Source organism: Spea bombifrons, chromosome 13 (assembly GCF_027358695.1).
Source record: "Spea bombifrons isolate aSpeBom1 chromosome 13, aSpeBom1.2.pri, whole genome shotgun sequence".
NCBI lineage: Eukaryota > Metazoa > Chordata > Amphibia > Anura > Pelobatidae > Spea > Spea bombifrons.
Genome location: NC_071099.1, coordinates 17,784,212 through 17,804,764, shown reverse-complemented (window position 1 = coordinate 17,804,764; position 20,553 = coordinate 17,784,212). Strand labels below are relative to the sequence as shown.

General features: G+C 42.3%; 1 protein-coding gene across 1 annotated transcript; it reads left to right on the top strand.

Annotated features, from left to right (window-relative positions):
• Window positions 1–1,398: 1,398 nt before the first annotated feature.
• CDK12 (cyclin dependent kinase 12) lies at window positions 1,399–18,029 on the top strand. Its single transcript, XM_053453264.1, has 14 exons — window positions 1,399–3,536; window positions 5,517–6,398; window positions 7,446–7,622; window positions 8,568–8,707; window positions 10,363–10,533; window positions 10,968–11,157; window positions 11,234–11,290; window positions 11,475–11,576; window positions 11,685–11,762; window positions 12,013–12,129; window positions 12,630–12,761; window positions 12,981–13,183; window positions 13,457–13,888; window positions 16,713–18,029. Exons 1-14 carry the CDS (start codon window positions 2,515–2,517, stop codon window positions 17,399–17,401), a joined length of 4,392 nt encoding a protein of 1,463 aa, XP_053309239.1. The 5' UTR covers window positions 1,399–2,514; the 3' UTR covers window positions 17,402–18,029.
• The last annotated feature ends 2,524 nt before the right edge of the window (window positions 18,030–20,553 follow it).

Sequence of the window (20,553 nt, the reverse complement as noted above, 5' to 3'; positions counted from 1 at the left end):
TTCACACACAGGGAATTTACCCTAATTTATGCTATTTTTTTTACAGTTTTCAACCAATGTAGCGGGAAAGACCCCGATGTGCCATCATCACGTTCACGATAAGTGGTTGGCAAAAAAAAAAACAGTCCAGAGTGCCATCCACAGATCTACAAAACCCAATCTCTGGTTTGATATATCCATGCAAATAATAGGGAAAACCCCCGCCATAAATTAAAATACTTGAAGCAGGTTACGAAATATGTATATGATTTTGTATCAACGTCTGCAGGAAACACATTGATAAAATGTACTTAAACAAAGCCTATTCTTATTACCTTTTACTCATAGAGCAGAAACATATTTTATAGCGATAAATGAGGGAGAACACCAAACGAGCATTCACAATATTATTTATTGTTTTATATAGCGCCATCATATTCCATAGCGCTATACAATGGGTAAACAGCACGTAACAAGTAGTATATAACATAACAACTTGACTAACAGAAACAACAATACACAAACAATAAAACGAGCACTTGTGAGACATACGTAGGGAAAAGAGGACCCTGGTCTTGTGAGCTTACAGTCTATTTGTGAGTTTAGACTAAATTGGAAGTTTACTACATATATATATATACCGTTATATATATATGTTATTCTCGCTGGCCTCTTAGCGGGCTCGTCTGTGCCATTTCCATGTACTTTGTGTTCACTTGCCCGACCCCTCTACCTTAGCTGCTGATTGTCCTTATTTTGTCAAGGTAGCAAGGTCATTGAGATTAATGGCCCGACAGCCAGCTGCCCCAACCGCTGTCTCAGTTTACAGGATCACCGGCACATATTCAGCGGGCAAATGGTTGAGCTCACCTGCCGGCGATCTTTAAATAAATGTAATATAAAGTTGATAAGGGCGAGCTCATGGCGTTACGTGGAAGCAGTGGCACGCGGGCAAGGTGTGACGTAGACATGTGTCATATATGTAATAGTCATGTGAACATGGGATCTAAGTAGGCATCTCAGACCCTGAGACATCACAGTAATGCATAGTGTTAGAAATCTCATTCACACTTGCATAAGGTTGGTAATAGGAATAATGGCGCTTTGTTAAGCATGCTTTGACCAGCACCATCCAGCCTGCCATCTACAGTCTCCCCCCACTGAAAGAAAAAAGCCAGCGACCATGTGCTATGGGCTGGGCGGCTCTCTCGCGAGACTTCGTTAGTGGCCGACTCCAACAGTTCTACGCCTTCGTCACAGAGCTCTAAACACCGAATTCTGTTACAGAACTACAGTTGTCGCGAGATTTGGCTAGCGCATCGGGAATCCTCGCGAGACTTTCAGGGGGAGGCTGCTGCCTGTAGGAACAGCACAGCTCGCGAGGTTTGGAGGAGGGAGACCGCTGCCTGTGGTAACGCAAGGCGGCCGTTTCTCCCCGGGAACTCCGTTTATTTTTTTTGGGTTTCCCGCGAGAACTTCTTCTGGTGACCGGCACGTCCTGACTGGGCAATTCGCCTGACATCGGCTGCGTGGAGATTCCACATAGTGAATAGGAGTACAGCGCTGACAACCGAAAGGGAAGAGGCCAAGGCCGCACCGTGCTGACAAGAGTGCAAAAGGTCCTCCAGTGATACACGGAGTTAGGGGGAAAGTCCCTATTACCTGCCTGAGGAGAGACGAGGCCAGAGAGACGATTATTTTCCTGCGTGGTCAGTGCAATAGACGCCCAGCCACCAAGCAGTGAGTGGACAGGAGACCCCCACTATTACCTGTCCGAGGACAGCCCACTGAATACCTCGCAGGTACCATTCCGTGCGTGGGGAGACCGCTCCTCGGGCACCCACCTGCATTTGCCAGCGTGGAAAGAAGAGGATTTGGCATCATTATCTACTTCTATAGGCCTGTGAGAAGGACCACGTTGAATGGGAAACCCCACAGCCCCCTTGATATCCCCTCTGTGTAGAAAGAGCAGCTACTCGACGAAAGACGTATCAGTGAGGCTGTGGCTTCACCAAGGAGAAAGAGCCCTTTGTAAGACGGTGGTCTCCTCTCAGTGCCGTCAGACTTTATATGCCCTGAGGGATGCCATCTGAAGAACCCGAGCAGGTGGATAAGTCAGAAGATGGAGATATAACATCCACATGAAGTGAATAAGTGACCCGAATAACCATTTCAAGGACATCGGCAACCAGGATAAGCTTTATAATAACTCAAGAACCCTTCTGAAGTGAACCGGAAGACCACAAGGATACTGCGATCTGCTTCAAAACGTTGCTGTTTTCGTTATATGGAGGGAAGGCAGTTCCCACTTTCTGGTCAACCTCTTATTTACTTACAAGCCGGCTGAATACTATCTCTATGTAGTGACAAGAGGTCCAACGCCTCCGTGAATGAGGGAGGAGACCGGATAGAACATTTTTTTTTGGTTTGTTTTGTGGTGCAACTTAGAAGTTAGTCAAAGAGCCTTCAATAGTTTTTTTTTTTTTTTGTCCCCATCCCCTTCCCCCCCATTTTTCTCCTCTGATTAGCAGAGGAATGCCAAACCTAGCACGGCATGGGAACAAGAAGGACAGTGGAGGATCAGCATCTACCATGCCACAAAGCAGTGGCAGTTCCAATAGCAGAGACCGGTCACGGCTCATCTCTAAACACAAACGGCATAAGTCCAAGCATCTCAAAGACTCTCCATCTGCTTCTGAGCCACAGGCTCCTACAACACTGAAACTCGTTGAGTACGACGATATTAGCTCGGATTCTGACACCTTTTCGGATGACGTACCAGCTAAAGCAGATAGAAGGGAAAATGACGAAAGGAGGGCATCTGAAAGGAGTGAGAAATTGCATCGGTCCAGACACCGCCACCAACACAAAAAACCTAAGGATGCTCCCAGGGCTAAGCAGGTGGAGAAAGAGAAGAAACCAGAAAAGAGCCAAGATATCATAAGCAAAGTACCCAGTGCCAAGGACAGAACACCTGGCACGCTCAAAAGGCCAGCAGAGGAACTGGAAGAAAATGCACGAGCTTCCAAGAGTAGTAGTAGTAGTAAAGAAGTTCGTGCGTCTAAAGTTCGAGAAAAGTCTCGGAGAGAGAGAGAACTGAAGTCAGGGCACAAAGATAGGAGCAAGAGCCACCGAAAGAGAGATTCGACTAAAAGATACAAGACTTCTGACAGCCCCAAGAGGAAAGGTCGAAGCCCACGCAGGAAGTATGGAAGTAGTCCAAGGCAGGATGATAGCAATTCTGATGCGTCAGGAGGTGGGCAAGACTATGATGGTAGTCCTCCACGATCTCATGCATCAAGCAACTATGTTGAGGCCTACAAGAAGAGTTCTGACAGCCCAGCTTACAGGGAACCGGCTGCCTACCAGAGCAATGCTCGGTCACCCAGTCCTTACGCCCGCAGGCAACGTTCAGTGAGCCCTTACCGGAGGAGGTCCTCTAGTTACGAGAGGGGAAGCGGCTCCTACAGCGGGAGGTCTCCAAGCCCGTACGGACGCAGGAGGTCCAGTAGCCCCTTTGTATCGAAGCGTTCAGTGAGTCGGAGCCCCGTAGCCAGGTGACTTTTTATTTTCTTTAATCTGGAAAAATGATTCAGCATTTGAGTGGGTTTTTTCCCATACATTGAGGGATTCCTCAGAATACCCTCTCTATTCTATATTTACCTTCTTTCCCACCACCCAGGTTATCTGATTTGCATGAAGTGTTGTAGTTCAACAACCGCTAACCCATTGTTATCTTCAATACCATGTTGGCTCCTTGAAATTCTGCTTTAGGAAATGTTTATTACTCATTGGGGTAAAGTGTGTTCTGTAACCTGATCCTGTATAATGCATAAGTCTGTGTGTAAGGAACCGTTAAGGAAATCTCAGTAATTGAACTATACATCATACAGGGCCAACAAAGCTCATTGGAGCAGAAGCTGTAAGGTGCACATGGAATAATAAAGTAGGAAGTATTTTATGCTTATGAAACAGTTTACAGTACTGCCAAGATTCCCTAATGCTTTAACCTCCCCTCCCAGGTTCTTGACTTTAAGAGTTGTGTTCAGCCTCCCTGTGCCGATGTGACGTACTGTTCTCCGGTCATCTCCATTGCTGTCACTTTCCTACCATTGATTAGGTGTTTTATGCAGCCAATTAGTGGTGTGAAAACGGGAGACTGCAGAGGGGGCTTTGTATTGCAGCTTTAGTGTTGCCGCATCTCCTAAAGTAAAGTGACATTGTGCCAGTATAAAAAAAAAATATATATATATATATATATATATATATATATATATATATATATATATATATATATATATATATATATATATATATATATATATATATATATATATATATATAGTAATAGGTGTTACTTTTACCAATGTGTTTTGTAATTTGCTCTGGGAAAAAAACCTTGTCTTATAATCAATCAAATTTTTTGTTTGCAAATTGGTTGAGGGATTCTACTGCCCCCCAAATTGCTATGACAATCTTTTTCTAGTGTCCCAGACAATTATGCATTCATTTTCCACTGGAAAGTAGGACATTGTTATACCACAGAAAATACAAAAATTACAAAACACAATCGCAAAAGTAACACTTATTACTATATATTATATATATATATATATATATATTTTTTTTATACTGTCACAATGTCACTTTCTTTTAAGAGATGCGGCACCACTAAAGCTGCAATGCAAAGCCCCCTCTGTGGTCTCCCGTTTTCACACCACTTCTCTTATATTTGAGGTTGTTTTATAATCCGACCTCGAATAGAGGTCTGACTACAAGACTAAGATCCAGATCCCCGCAGCACTGCAGGGGACCTGGATCCTCCTCTCTGGCAGCCGGTGAGCATCTGTGCGATGGGCGCAGGCAACCTCCTCTGCTACCGGGGCTTCTATGAAGGAGCACCGGTGTCATGTGGCCTTCCAGTGCTCAGTCATGAAAGCCCCGGCGGATGTTGCTTGACACCAGGGAGTCTAGATCACGGGCACAAGTTAAGGGATGCATCGGTAAGTCGGGGAATATATGGGGGGGGCATATCAGGGGGCAGATTGGTAAATGGGGGTGGCATATCAGGAGGGCAAGGTGGCATATCAGAGAGGCAGAGTGGCACATAGGGGGGTATAAGGCGTATCTGGGGCAGAGTAGCAAGCCATGGGGCAGATGTGAATAACTGGGGGGGGGCAGGTTGGCAAATAAAGAGAGACACAAACACATTTTTATTAAATATGAAAATAGTTTACATGTGAATTAATATTTACCAGTAAAACTTTTTTTCCTATAGTGTAGTCTTATATTCAGGCTTTTTCTTTTTTTCTAAATGAATAATCAAATTTGGGGCGGTCGTCTTATAATTGAGCAAATACTATATATATATTCTCAAAAAGGTGTTAGAGTAAAATAAAAATCTAGAGTTCTCAAGAAGATCTTTTGGAGCAGATTTGGGGATTTATCCATCAATCTCAAATTGATATTGTGTGATTTTCAAAACTAATTTAATTTGCACTTAAAATGTTAATGCTAAAATTCTTTTTGTATCTCAGGAAATCTGCCAAGTCTAGAAGCAGGAGTCCTGTGTACTCCAGAAAGGTAACCTCATCCTCGTCTCGGAGCAAGAAGCAGAAGTCTCAGTCGCGAAGTCGCCATTCCAGTATTTCACCTGCCCGCTTGCCCTTAAACTCCAGTCTGGGTGCAGAACTGAGCCGAAAGAAGAAGGAAATCGCTGCTGCCGCGGCAGCTAGTAGGGAGTCAAAGGGCAGTCCGTTATTGCTTAAAAAGGACATGAGAGAGGGGAAAGGGATCTCTATACTTGACTCTAAAAAGCTTACCAAAATTACCAAACTTGAAAAATCTGTATCTGATACAGAATTATTATCTACAGCCAACACGGAGAACAGGGCACCAACTGGGTCTGCGAAACCAGAAGAGAGTGAAAAAAAGCCACCGTTATTGGCTAAGGACCCAAAACCGTCAGTATCAAAGGACAACAAACCAGCATCCCTTAAAGAGGATGTTTCGCCGCCAAAGGAGGTGGTAGCGGACAGAGAGAAGGAAAAGGAAATACCACCGCCTTTACCTCCTCTGAAATCACCTCAGCCCCCTTTACCAGCCTGCTCTCCTCCCCCTCCAACTCCACCGCTGCCACCTCTCCCTCCTTGCCCAGCGACACCTCTCCAGCCGCCTCCGCCTCTTCCTCCCCAGCCTGCATTGACGTTCCTTCCTCTGCCTCCTTCTGTAGCAGCCTCCTTGGCCTCCATCCATACAAGAGGAACATCTCTGTTCACTCAGGCAAATTCCCAGCCCCCAGTACCATCACCAGCCAAATCACAGCCGCCTGTCAGTCTAACCATCCCTCACCTGAAGACCTCAACACTGCCTCCCCTACCACTCCCACCATTGCTTCCTGGAGAGGATGACTTAGACAGGTATGTACAAGGTGTCCTAAAATCTTTTACTCCACAGGATTTTAATTGCTGTTTTCCCCCCAGACTTACATCATTTTGTTTCTAGGATGCTTTCAGTCCAGTCTGTAAAGCATTAGCTCTTAGGATGCCCACTTCCACAGGGCACTTGCCTTTGTTTCATACTGGAGCAGTATTTCTTAATTCATCTAAATGCTTATGGCTGTTGTAATCTAGGAATTAAGTTTATATATCAGTTTCAGTTCAGGAGCTAAATAAACTTAGTATTTGTTTACTCCAAACTCTAACGAAGATTTGTGTGGGTATCTTGCTGTCGTTTTTACCGTTAGACATTTATCTTGTAATATCTCTCACCATCTAAACCTAATGTTATTGTTGGAAAGTAGTTGGTATTCAGCTTTAAGGCAGTATATTAAATGATCTCCTTTGTTTTATATCTGTAACCGTGCATGCTGGGTATTTACAGGTTGAAGAAATGAAGAAGCTTCACTATGCTTCAAAAAGAGCTGAACATAATGCAACGTTATCTCGGATTGTTTTACGTATTAAGTATACAGGAATTAGTGGCCGTCCCAGCCTGTTTTGAGGCTCGTGGTGGTTGGGTCTTTATAATGCGTAGTGAGTGGAAATGTGCAGACTCCAAGCTATTTTCTGCACATGAGATGCTTCTCTCAGGTCAGCTCGGGGAACGCTGCGCATCCACCTGTGTGTAGCATCTACGCAAATCACAGCGTTTGGCGTCAGTCGGACTCACGGTACTTTATAATACATCCTAGGTAGGGCTGGCAGGAACAGTAACCCGTCTTTTTAAAGACATGCATTCATTTTTCATTTTGTTGGTATCTATCCATATGCCTAGTTAATAACTTTATTTGCTAACGTATAATGGATTCCAAACTTTCAAGACTATCTAGATCTCTTCTTTAGGCATAGTATACCCGAAGAAGAGGCCTAGATAGCCTCGATAAGCCTGCAGTCCATTAGCCAATAAAGGAATCATCGTTTTTCTAGAGCTACAACTCTATAAAATTACATTTCTTTTTTTATTAGTGCTATAGAAATTCCTCCTCCCAAACCCATCAAGAAGGAAAAGGAGCAGAGACCCCGGCATCTCCTCACTGATCTTCCATTGCCTCCTGAGCTCCCAGGCGGGGATCCATCTCCTCCAGAATCTCCAGAGCCGATAGCGATAACACCCCCTCAACAACCATTAAAAAAGAGACCAAAGTAAGTGTACTTTTTATTGTCGGGTAAGACAAAGCTAAGCAACGGTAACTTTTATGTAAATTTAGAACGACAAACAGTTTTGTGTTTACTATTCTATGTTTACTTTCTCAGTAGCCTAAAGCATATCTGTCACTCTTTCCCAAATACTGTGTTTTACAATTCTATGCAATAAACAAACTAATGCTTACAAATGTGCTGACTTTATAACAACTTTTGTAACTAAATGCAGCTTTAGAAACATTTCATGGTACTGGTTTGTAAACGTTGTGTATATCTACCGGAAAAAGACAGCACACCACTTCAACTTGATGATTATGAATTTAACCACTTCTTACCGTATTGTATACTGGTCCGAATGTAGGCTGTATGTGCAATCAGCAGGAGAGCATTTTAGAAAAATGTTTTTAATGGAAATAGGGGCTAATTATGTTTTGTTTTTTTGGGGATCGGTTTTTACAAATCTATTGTGTTTTTAATTGTACGATAGAGAACAAAATGGTCAGATTACAAACTGCCTGGTTGTTACTACTATTGATATTAATGTTAATGGTACACAACACATATCAAGCTGTTCTGCCCTATGCTCCAGATTAATCATATTTAGTTTCTTACTGCTTACTGATGGCCTCTAGAAAAGAAAAACATGTTCCAGTTCATTGTAGAAATTATACATACTTAGGTGGTTGATATTCTATGTTGCTGTATTGATCAACAAAAGCAGTTACGTAAAATTTATATATATATATATATTAAAGAAGATACAATTAATACAAATTATAGTGTTGTATTATTGTTGCAGCCTACGGTTACCATAATTTAGGGAAGGTAGGAATCAACCTCTCTTCTCCCACAATTCCAGCAGTGTTTTAATATATTTTAGTAAATAATTGTCAGCAAATCATTTGAACCTTATACTAACCCCTAAACGTCTGATGTTATCTACAGAATTTGCTGTCCCCGTTATGGCGAGCGAAAGCAGACGGAAACAGACTGGGGGAAACGCTGTGTAGACAAATTTGACATTATTGGTATTATTGGCGAAGGGACATACGGGCAAGTCTACAAAGCCAAGGACAAGGATACAGGTAAGTGAAACCTCTCTCCGTATAAATGTCTGGGTTATGGTAAATCGTAAATGGTAGCTAATTTTGTGGACTTTCATCTGCTTATCCGTTCCTTTTTAGTTAATTTTGCATCCTTTTGCTTTTACATAACAGATTTGAAATAGATTTAGTTTTGGATCGAAATCCATTATATTACTAAATATCATGGGATGCAGAACAGTCTGAAAAGATATTTAACCTTCTGCCAGCATTTTCTAATAGTGCGACCAATATTGGGGAGGAAGTATTGAATCTCCGTAGTGTCACATCAGCACAACATGTAGTAACGTTACAGTACACTAACTTCTAATCACAAGGCTTCAAGATTTAGTGTACCTTGTCTGAAAAATACCGTATTTGCTCGATTATAAGACAAGGTTTTTTTTTTTAAGGTTTTGTGAAGAACAGATCATGTCAGACCGATTTAATTGCATTTTATGATGTTGTGAATAAATGTATAGATCAGGGTGTTGCTGTAGATGTTGTCTATTTAGATTTTGCAAAAGCATTTGACACTGTTCCACACCAGCGGTTATTGTATAAGTTTATTGTATAAGTTAGGACAAATAGGTCTTGGAGAAAATGCCTGTGTTTGGATTAGAAATGGGTTTAGTGACAGGGTGCAAAGAGTGGTTGTTAATGGTAAAATCTCAAACTGGATTACTGTGGTAAGGAGGGAGCCTTGGGGTTCTGTCTTGGGTCCAGTTCTCTAACTTATTTATGAATGATCTTGAAATAGATATTGGAAGTCACTTGTCTGTGTTTGCTGATGACACAAAATGAGGTAAGGTTATAAAGTCTGACCAGGATGTGGCGTCTCTTCAGAATTATTTGGATAAACTAGGGGACTGGTCAAATAAGTGGCAGATGAGATTCAATATAGATAAGTGTTAGGTTCCCTGTTGTGGCATAATTGGTAATTGCCCCAGGGGTTTTTTGCCTTCTTTGGATCAACTTTAGAACTAGGTATGTGTGAAAGGTTGAACTTGATGGACTGAAGTCTTTTTTTCAACCTACTATACTATAAATTCTCTGAAAAATATCCCTCGTCTTGTATCCGAGGTCCTCATCTAATCATACCTCAAATGGAGGGCTGACTACAAGACTAAGATCCAGATCCCCTGCAGCGCTGCAGGGGACCCGGATCCTCCTCTCTGGCAGCCGGTGGAGGCACGTAGGCAACCTGTCCTGATGCCAGCACTTCCTCTGGGGCTTCTATGGTGGGGCACAGGAAGGTCATGTGATGCCGGCTGAAGTACTGGCCAGCAGCAGCGGAGGTCTGCATCGCACAGTCCTCCACCGGCTGCCCCACTAGACACCAGGGAGCAGCTTATTAGGGAGGCAGAGTGGCATATAGGGGGGTATAAGGGGGGAAGATGTGCATAACTGGGGCAGAGTGGCAAATAAAAGGAAATAAAACATTTTTTTCAATCCTAGTTTTTATTAAATGTGAATTAATATTTACTAGTAACTTTTTTCCTGTAGGGTAGTCTTATATTCAGGCTTTTTCTTTTTTCCTCAATTAATATTCACATTTTCGGGGGTCGTCTTATAATTGAGCAAATACGGTACATTCACAAGATTTTTACACCATTTCTTAGAGAGATTGAACACCTGCAACTGCTCTTTTCTATCAGGAGAACTTGTGGCCTTAAAGAAAGTCCGCCTGGATAATGAGAAGGAGGGTTTCCCTATAACTGCCATCAGGGAAATCAAAATTTTACGTCAACTCATCCATCGCAGTGTGGTCAACATGAAGGAGATTGTCACAGACAAACAAGATGCTCTGGACTTCAAGAAAGACAAAGGTAACCTCCTGAATACTCAATATGTTTGGCGGAATCACTGCCTGAATTTGTTTCCAGAGGCTCCGGGTGTATTTATTGCTGTAACTTCTGCTTAATTAATATGGAAATGACTCAAAATCCACTATTATACAAGTGCCTGTTTCTCTAGGCTTTAGAGTCTATATGGAACATTTAGAATGGGTAGAACAAACTATAAATGGCTACTCCCTGTTGATTTCTCCGTCATATGAATTAGCAGTCGGCATGTATCACACTGTATGGTGATTTCAGCCAAAGTCACTCTTTTTTCAAAATTATAAAAGCCAATGTATGGGGAAAAAAATAAGAGTAGAATAGCATCAATTTGAGCTGTGTGTTCCCTATTAACCTGTACTGCATATGGGGTGTACCAGTGTTTCTTCCAATTGGACAATCTTAATTTTCTTCTATTGCAGGTGCCTTTTACTTGGTATTTGAATACATGGACCACGACCTGATGGGGCTACTAGAGTCTGGGTTGGTGCAGTTTTCAGAAGACCATATAAAATCTTTCATGAAACAACTAATGGAAGGACTGGAATATTGCCACAAAAAGAACTTTCTCCACCGAGACATAAAGTGCTCAAACATCCTGCTAAACAACAGGTAACAAAGGGACAGACGGCATTTTTGTAACGTTTCCCCATGAAACCTTATATTGATGTGTGATTTCTCCTTACAGTGGTCAGATCAAGTTAGCAGATTTCGGGCTGGCTCGGCTCTATAGCTCAGAAGAGAGGTATGGTTTTTTTGATCCTATCTGGGAGTCTTTTTGTTATACTTGCCTTTCTTTTAATATGTTTATGATTATATAACAGTTTTAGATAATGTATTTTTAAGTGTATTTTTGTTTTCCTTGAGTTTGGTTGTTTAGGTTTCAAGTGGTGAGACTTATTGCTCTAAACATGATGCTCTATTTTCAGCCGTCCATACACTAATAAAGTGATTACATTGTGGTATCGGCCCCCGGAGCTGCTTCTAGGAGAGGAGAGATATACCCCAGCCATAGACGTGTGGAGCTGCGGGTAAGCCAATGTCGCCATGTTCCCCAATGTCTCAGTTGAAGAGACAAAAAATGTTGTGAAAATTGAAGTTCTTCACATGTTATGTCTTGCAATTTATTTTTCTTTCAGGTGTATCCTGGGTGAACTCTTCACCAAAAAACCAATCTTCCAGGCAAACCAGGAGCTGGCTCAGTTAGAACTCATCAGGTGATCCTCCTACCTAGGTTTCTTGCAGCTGAACATAGACTGATATGCACAGTAAAGAAAAAGTAACGGGAACCGAGCCAGGGGGGGGTCTAGTGGGAGATTAGGGAAGTAACACTTAATTGTACACTTGATGGGGAGTCAGTCTTAATACATGTAGAAACTAGAGGGTGAATATACAAAGTATTTAACCCCTCTAAGTCAATGTAAAATCGCAGTTCCAGTAATTTTATTCCATGTGTTCTTCTTCTAGTCGACTCTGTGGAAGCCCCTGTCCGGCTGTCTGGCCGGATGTCATCAAGTTACCCTATTTCAACACCATGAAACCCAAGAAACAATACAGACGGCGGTTACGCGAGGAGTTTTCTTTGTGAGTCTGTTTGCCTATGTTTCATGTGTTGGCCCGAGTATAGTTAACCATCGGTTCTTGGGCCAGACCCTTTGATCGTTTTGTTTTACTGTAAACTTGGTCTAGGTTCATTTCAAAAGTCCACATGACAAATAACGTTCTTGGCCTGTATGAGGATCTCCTATTTGCTAAAGGGCTCGGTAGTGACTCGGTCAGCAAAACAAAAGGGCTAAGCAGCTCTGTAGTTTCATAGGATTGCTCTGCATGACATGATGGTGCTCTGCGTATAGATGTGGGAGACTAACAATTAAAACTAAAGAGAGTGAGGTGAACTTTTAATTGGCTGTTAACGGTCTTTAAAATAATGTAATCGCTGTTGCTATTACTGATACGTGTTGCAGCTCCTTCCCTTTCTCTGCCAGATTTCCTTGTTTCTTGCTGTGTTGTGTGTGAACAATTTGTTTGTATGGTGGTGTTGGAAGTTGTTACCCCCCCGATGACCCTTTCTTTTTGTTGATCAGCATTCCCTCGCCTGCTTTGGATTTGCTGGACCACATGCTCACTCTGGACCCCAGCAAACGGTGCGCAGCCGAGCAGGCCCTGCAGAGCGACTTCCTCAAGGATGTTGATGTCGGCAAAATGGCCCCACCAGAGTAAGATCCTTAAAATTGTGATGATATCATCATGTAATGACACTTTGTGTTTGCATAATACAATTGCTTTGATCTGAGACATTTAAGTGTGACAAATATGCAAAAATGGGCAAAGGGACAAACACTTTTCCACAGCACTGTCTATGAATGTTCAGATAAGTAAATCCAACATGGCCCTTACAGGTAGCAGAGCTTGTAAATGTATTCCTTCTTCCATAGCCTCCCCCACTGGCAGGATTGCCACGAGCTGTGGAGCAAGAAGCGCAGAAGACAGCGACAGAGCGGTGTTTCTGTGGAAGAGCCCCCTGCTGTCAAGGCTTCGCGTAAAGAATCTGCGGCACCGCCAGGTGCAGAACCCATCAAGAACAATAGCCCGGCCCCAACGCAACCCGCCAAGACGGAGGCCGTTCCCCCCGATCTCTGTGAGTTCAGAATTGTTATCCCGCTCTCTTGCCGATAGTTTTTAAAAATGCAGGGATTTGCAGTAATAATGGATTATCTGTTTACAATAGGGGTACAGTCGGGTGTAATGTAGCTGATATCTGTAGACCTTAGTTATAGCTGCGGCTGTAGCATGTCGGATATATAACCTAACTTTCTTCCTGTTTGCCCTACCTAAAGTTTCATACCTAATGTTCATAGCTTGTACACATATTTAGAATGTATATAATGTTTTTTATTTTCTTGCTCTGCAGCGGTTCTTGGAGATATAACACAACAACTCAATCAGAGTGAATTGGCCATCTTGCTAAACCTTCTCCAGAGCCAGACAGATCTCACTGTATCCCAGATATCCCAGCTCCTAAATGTCCAGGCCAACCCAGACATGCAGCAACAGCTTGAGGCGCTGAATCAGTCCATCACAGCCTTGACTGGCCCACCTACGCATCCACAGGCTGAGCCCCCCAAAGAACTCCAAGCTCAGGACCAAGCGGGGCTTGACGAGGCTGGAACTCAGGGAGAGATTCAGAATGTCCTAGCAGTCCTATTGAGCCAACTAATCAAGCCCCAGGAGGTGGCGGAAATCCCTACTGAGAGCAATGGTGAACAGAGTGGAAACTCCACATTACCCCCTAAACCTGAGGAAAGAGAAATGCAAGAAGATGAAGTGGAAGAGGATGACACAGGTAAATTTTGGTCACCCTGAGGCTGCCGTCTTGTCTAGTTGCATGTAACAAGAGTAAGGGTGCCTGGGGTTTTACCAGTCCATCGTATAAACCCTAGTATCTCCTCTGTGTTCCTTGTGCCAGTGGCATTCAGACTTACTCTCTGGGAGAGTAAGGTCTTCCTTTACAGCACGGGTATTGGAGACAACAGAACTTTGCAATCGTGTATTTTGGTTTATAATAAACTGCAATGTTAAATTTCACCACTAGTTCCATGGTTATTTGAGTCATTTACAAACATTGGAAGTAAAAAAGAAGCCTCCTTCTTCTTTCTCTTCCCGACTGGTCCTCTCTGTAGCCTTTTTTCCCCCTCGTCGCTCCGGTTTACCTGCTATTTCCAAACAAAGCTGCAGCTTCCCTTTTCCTTTGTGTAGTGCAGAGTTCACATTTCATAAAATACGCCCATAATTAAGGCTTTTGAATCTATCTTTATATAATCTGAGGGGTTGAATTGAGAACATGTGTACTTAACTGTTTAATGCCTAGTTTCTCGCACGTTGGGTTGGGAAGCCATGGGTTTTAGAATAGTATTAGACTTCACCAAGGCTCATTCAACCCATAAGATTATCAAAGCTGCTAATTTGGTTAGTTTTGTAAATGTCATGCGCGTTAATACCGTACATCTTTCTTTCCATGTGCCCATAAACAGTGCGTCCCTGTTAATTGTAATACGCTTGGTATCCTGATACAGTTTAGCATAAATATACCTGTCTTCTGTCGCTCTACTTTCCAGCAAATTTCCCTCCTTTGCTTAAAATCCCTTTTAGCGCATACACCCTTAATGGATCGGCTGACTTCGGGTCAAGTAGCTTACAATGTGTGTTAATGTATTCTTAGACCTCTAGTATAACACAGCTTAGCATATTGACCTGTTATAAATTTTAATATTAGCTGGGCGTTGTGCTATATGGCTTTCTACGACAAACATTAACATTACTGGCCTTTGTTTTCCATTGGCAATCTGCAACCATGAAATGGCTTAGAGCTTCTGGATGACTTTTTTTTTTTTTATTAAATCGGGATAATGGTCAGAAAAATGGCCCGTGAGATTCAGCGGTCACAAAAGCATGCAGTTGACAAATACATATACTAATTAGAAACTAGTTGAGTGAAATTGGGCAGCTATTGTTGGATTTTGGTGTACTAGTAGTTGCATCCGGGTCCATGTCGGTGCACAGTATCAATTAGCTGCTGCAAAAGCCAAGAAACCGTATGGTTATTTTAGTCTTCATCAAGTTCAATGCAATTAGTGAGATCGTGGAAAGGTGGGACTTGGTGGACATGCTTTTTCCCCTAGATTCCTATGTATAATAACAAAACAAAAAAAATAATTAACAGAAGACTAGCAAATGGAAACAACTTAAATCAAAGCCAATTCAATTATGTTGTAACGTGAATCAATTAAGGGTGTTTTATGAGAAGGGCTCTGATTTAGTTCTCAAAGGGACACTCCAGCCATCATTAGCATTTTAAGGCATATGATAGCTGATAGGCCCCTTTAAATTTCTATAGTGCTGCGCCTCAGCTGTTTGCCATCTCCTGGCACGATATACTTACCACCAGTCAGGTCCAGTGCTGGATTGGTGAATGCTTTGGCTCTAACTAAATCCCTCTGTACATACGTGAAAAGCTATGCTATTGATTTAAGTGATTTGCATAGCCAATCAAGAGACGCTGCAACCTTAGCCTGTTGTTCAGTGTGCTCCTTGTTGTGTTCCATTGCTCAGTGGGCTCCTTGGGACACTGGAGCGTCGCTTTAATTCTTTCCCTACCCTCCTAGCATCACACACTTAACCGATCGCAGTTAGTGAAGAAGACTGGGCTTATGTGCCTGCGTGTGCCCTGGATTCAGACACTGCACTTATCACAACATATTAATGGCACAAAGCACCTTCATCCTGTCAAATTTAGGTTTTATCCAAAATGATGATGTCATATAATGTATCACTGAGCAATATGACAGACGTTATCCCAAAATCCATGTGTGATGACGGCTTTTACGGATTGCAGTTTGATCAACCTGCACTCAACATTTTCCAGAGTTAAGTAGGTATTCCTGATTTTATACGATAAATAGATAATAGTGGAAGGAAGAATTATTTCCCGTGGGACGCAGTCATAGATAAAAGGTCTTGTTTATGTATGGAGCAGCAGTGTCCCTTTTTTAAAGTTTTGAATACAGACTAATTATTTTTTTTACAATCAATAAAGATTTAAAGTTTTAAGTTTTCACCTCTGCTGTTGGCAAAGAGGCGCGCAGCAGCTACTCTTGTGTTGGTAAGTATCGAGAATATGCATCAGCACACGCCGGTCGTTATGTTTTTGGAGGTGTGATGAGTGTCTTTCTCACCTGTAACTACGTAAAAGCTCTTTGAATGTATTTCGGTTTGTAAAATTGGTTCGCAAACTATTTTTGTGCCAGCGTAACTAGTTTATGAGACGAGCGGGCATGTGCTCAGCCCGACGCTTTTAGATTGTCTGCTTAGAGGATGTTGTTGTGTAACTTCCTGTTCAGAAGATGACAAACTTTGTCTTGGTACTAACTGAAAGCGACTTTTGTGTTGCTGTTGAGTCCATCGTGTGGTTTCGGCTGATGACTGACCTGTGAACACTAATGTGCTTATTTTATTGAATGTTGTGAAAGTACTCTTTACGTAAAATACCTTTTATTTGATCTGTTTCCAACTAGTATACAATGCTGCATTAACTCTGAGGCTAGTACTTTCTTGCCCACTGACCTTGTTGTATTTAAATGTATTCTTTTATTTATCTGTATTTTTTAAAGATGGTGTGAAAAGAAGTAATCCTCCCACTGCTTGTCAGCCTCGTATTCTACCACCGGAGAAGAGACCTCCTGAGCCTCCAGGTCCTCCTCCTTCACTTCCACCTTCCCTTACAGAGCAAGACACCCCGGACGTGAATCCAGTGGTAACGGCTGCCCTGCTTCAGCTGTTCCCGCAGGCAGAGGTGGAGACGGATGTTGTGAAGGGTGGCCGGGAGAGACATGCCCACCGTCCGCCACCAGACTTTTCACAAAGCCTGCCTTCCAGGACTTTCAGCTCAGAGGGGTCAGAGGACGTGTTTACTGATGACAAAGACTCAGGGCAGTTGTTAGGGGAATGTTCACCTCAAGGTGGGAAAAGTAGGACATTCCCAGGGCAGCTGGGTGAATCCAGTGGTTACCAGGGCACGGGATCCCTTCAGTTCCCAGGGGACCAAGACCTCAGGTTCACCAGGATTCCGTTGGGGTTGCATTCTGGCGCAGTGCCTCCGCCTGGACAACTAGAGGGAAGCAGTAACAGTTCTCACCACTATCAAGAAGCCAAAATCGCTAATTACAGCGAGCTGGGGTCAGGGACAGCAGCAGGAACAAACCAGACATGGGTGGCCCCGTCTCAGGCATTCAGTAAACCGTACCGGGCTCCCACCCGTGTGCCTCCAAGAGGGGGTCGGGGAAGAGGAGTCCCTTACTGAAATCCGGTGACACTGTAGTACTGTCTCCATCCCTCCTGTGCTTTTTTTTTTTTTTTTTTTTTTGGTTCCAGTGGGGGATACTATCAAAACGGGGCTGCAGGGAGTTGTTGTGACAGTTTAGTGAATACAACAATACAGCCATGTAACACATAACATTGTTGGGTGCTCTCGACAGAAAGGAGGACTTGTCTACAAATTGCTGCTTACATGCATAGGAATGTCCGTGGGACCTCTCCCACCCCTGTTTAGTTGAGTTTTTTTGCATCCCTATCTTTCTCTTGTTTATAAGTTGTTGCTAGGTTTTACACTTGTGCTCTTCCTGGGGCAAGGTCTGTCCTCCAGTGATCGGAGGCGCTGTTATTACTAGACGGTTGAAATGAGGACTGTGTAACCGAGGTCTCGCCTTGAATCCCGTCTGCCACCAAAAGAAGCCCAGCATGGGTTTGCTGGCTACTTAGGTTAACAAGTCGGAATTTTGCGTCACCTCTTTGAAAATTGTTAAGTCAACTGAGAATCGACCGAGATGCAGCTGGCTATGTACAAACTTGTTTCCTTTTTTTTAATTTTAAAACAAGTTTCCCCCCCCCCCCTCACATGTCATAAACTGCTGGAACATTTTCTTATTCAACCACTGTTGTGTGTTCTTTTGTTTGTTTTGTTTGTTTTTTTTTCCCTTCAAAAATACCAGAAGGTTTCTTGCCCTTAGAGAAAATAAATAGAACATACCAGTTGACATAAAGTACCATGTTCTACTTATCTTGCAATTTTATATGCACGTCTGTGAAATATATATATATATATATATATAATATTATATATATATATATATTACGTGTGTATAATAGACTTATTTTCTTGGGCTATGTCAGGCAAATATGGCACAAACGGTTTTGTTATTCTTTGTTTTGTATTTTTCTTTTGTTTCATTGATTGACGCCATGCAAACTTGACTTCATTTTCTTTTTTTTTTTTTTTTTAAACTTTGTTGAAGGGCCTAGACAAATAAACAAGAATTCCAAAAATAAGATGCACCTATTCCTGTTCCACGTGGTATTTTTTCATTCGATATGAGGCGTTAGTGCCCAGCTAAATGTATATCTGAGATGGGTTGAGGTTTCGTTCTTCCTGGACCGTTTATAAATAGTAAAATGCCTTAGGCGTTCCGGTATATTCCAGGTAGATTATAAGAAGCTTTAGTTGCAGGTCGCAAGGCGAAATGATTTATGAGTTATTTTCATAGCGATCCGATAAGCCAGGCGAAAATCAAGTGTCTGTCATGGACGCGTGGTGTACGTAAAATGCTGTACACATCTTTAAAGTTTGTCTTTTTTTTGTGTGTGTGTGTGTGTAATGTATGTAACTTTAACACACACTAATCGTTATTGAGCCCCCTGACCTCTCGCACAAGCCAGTACTGAAGCTGGAGGGGGGGGATCATACTGCGCATGCGCTTTGACAAGCAGGAGAGATGTGTTGAGCGGAGCGCATGTGCAATCTTAGGAACATGAGGTGGGGAAAGAGGCAAATGCGTGGGGGGTCTCCGGCTGCAGAAACCCTCCATGTATTTGCAGGGGTACAAAATGGTGATTTAAAGGGGATACAACGCTATCGTGTATTAGTGAAAATATTCTCAGCAGCATTCTGTGCCATGATTCTTCATGGAGTAATTCTATGCAGGGGCAAGACTTGCTATTGATGTATATGGCGACCTCTTATTCTACAGCATTGTAGACGTAAATAGGGCTTCATGTAATAATCTCGATTTACAGACTCGATCCAGCTACCCATTTAAACATGTCAGGCCTGAATGCTATCCCACCGCAACATCCAAAAGGAGCTATTCCATTTAGGGAAAATAAAGAAATAAACCTTAGGAATTATGCCATTTTATTATTTCCTCTGAAGGCTCAATCATATAAAAATACACAAACTTTTGAAGATGTTTTAGAGCAAATAACGATAATTTTCCTGCATTTCTTTTTTTACACGTGACAAGTGTTCACTGCAAAAATTAATGAGACAAACTTTGACTTGCTTATGGTGTTTGGGAGACCGAATCCCGGTAGCAATGGCTGAAAATAAAGCTCCTTATAAGAAAGTTTGGTGCTGCGTGTACACAATGCATTAGTGTATTGATAAAGGGCACAGGGGTAAGGGGTACGATTTTCTATAGGTGCCATACGGCAGATTACCCTTCAGAGAGACCTTGTTAGGGTGTCTAATGAAGCCAATTTGCCTATTGCGTAACATGTCAATCATATAGCAGGTCAATTCATACAGAGCCATGGAGGTACATCTATCCGTCTCTATAAGAGATGCTCTTGAATGGCGAGTCTTCCTGAACTCGCGGTCTTACGACTTGCTGAAGACCTCCAAAGGGCCGAATGAGTGTTTACTGAATTATCTAGAAAGTTGGAATAACTTCCACGTGAAGTCCATTGCTTTTCAGGAAGGCTTTGCCATCTTTTGTTTGACCTCCGCCTCGATTTGTGCCCAGGGGTCCTCCACCATAGATGGACTGTAATACTGACTGATGTCTCTGCAGTTTCCGCTTTTGTACTTGGAATGATCCTGTGATAGAGAGAAGTCGCGGTGTTACAGCCGAGTCCCCAGGTTTTTGACATAAGGACATTTATATCTCGCCTTCAGGCACACTATACCAGATATTATTATATGCCTGAAGAAAAGTCCTAGTTAGTCTAAGAAGCTTGCAATTGGCTAATAAAAGTATCAGATTTACTCAAATTGCTTAATAAAATAGATATATACATTTCTTGGGCAGGCAAGCTGATAGCAATGACTGATGAAAAGCCTGGACTTCACGGATCTGATCCTAAAGTATTTTAATATATTACACGTTGTTGGAACCACTATAGGAATTAACATATTCTCTCTGTGTGCTCATTATTACGAGAAGTTTTCATAATGTATATAAAAAATACATAATATGCATCTGTTACAGAGCAATAGGACAAAAATTACTTTATATTCAAACTATTTTATATTTAAAAATATGATCAAAGTACAACATGTCAAATATTTTCCTACGGCGGCTGGGCTTAGCAATTTTCTTTTGGAAACACATCTGTAATCTTTTTGTAGATCTGTGAAACTTTCCCGGATCTATTTGCCAAAATAAGACCCTTTTTATT

Excerpts from the sequence above, each read along its gene's own strand:
- CDK12 (XM_053453264.1), top strand. The coding sequence starts at position 2,515 with ATGCCAAACCTAGCACGGCATGGGAACAAGAAGGACAGTGGAGGATCA. Across the intron at positions 6,399-7,445 it reads GGAGAGGATGACTTAGACAG|TGCTATAGAAATTCCTCCTC; the intron begins GTATGTACAAGG and ends TTTTTTTATTAG. Across the intron at positions 13,889-16,712 it reads AGTGGAAGAGGATGACACAG|ATGGTGTGAAAAGAAGTAAT; the intron begins GTAAATTTTGGT and ends TATTTTTTAAAG.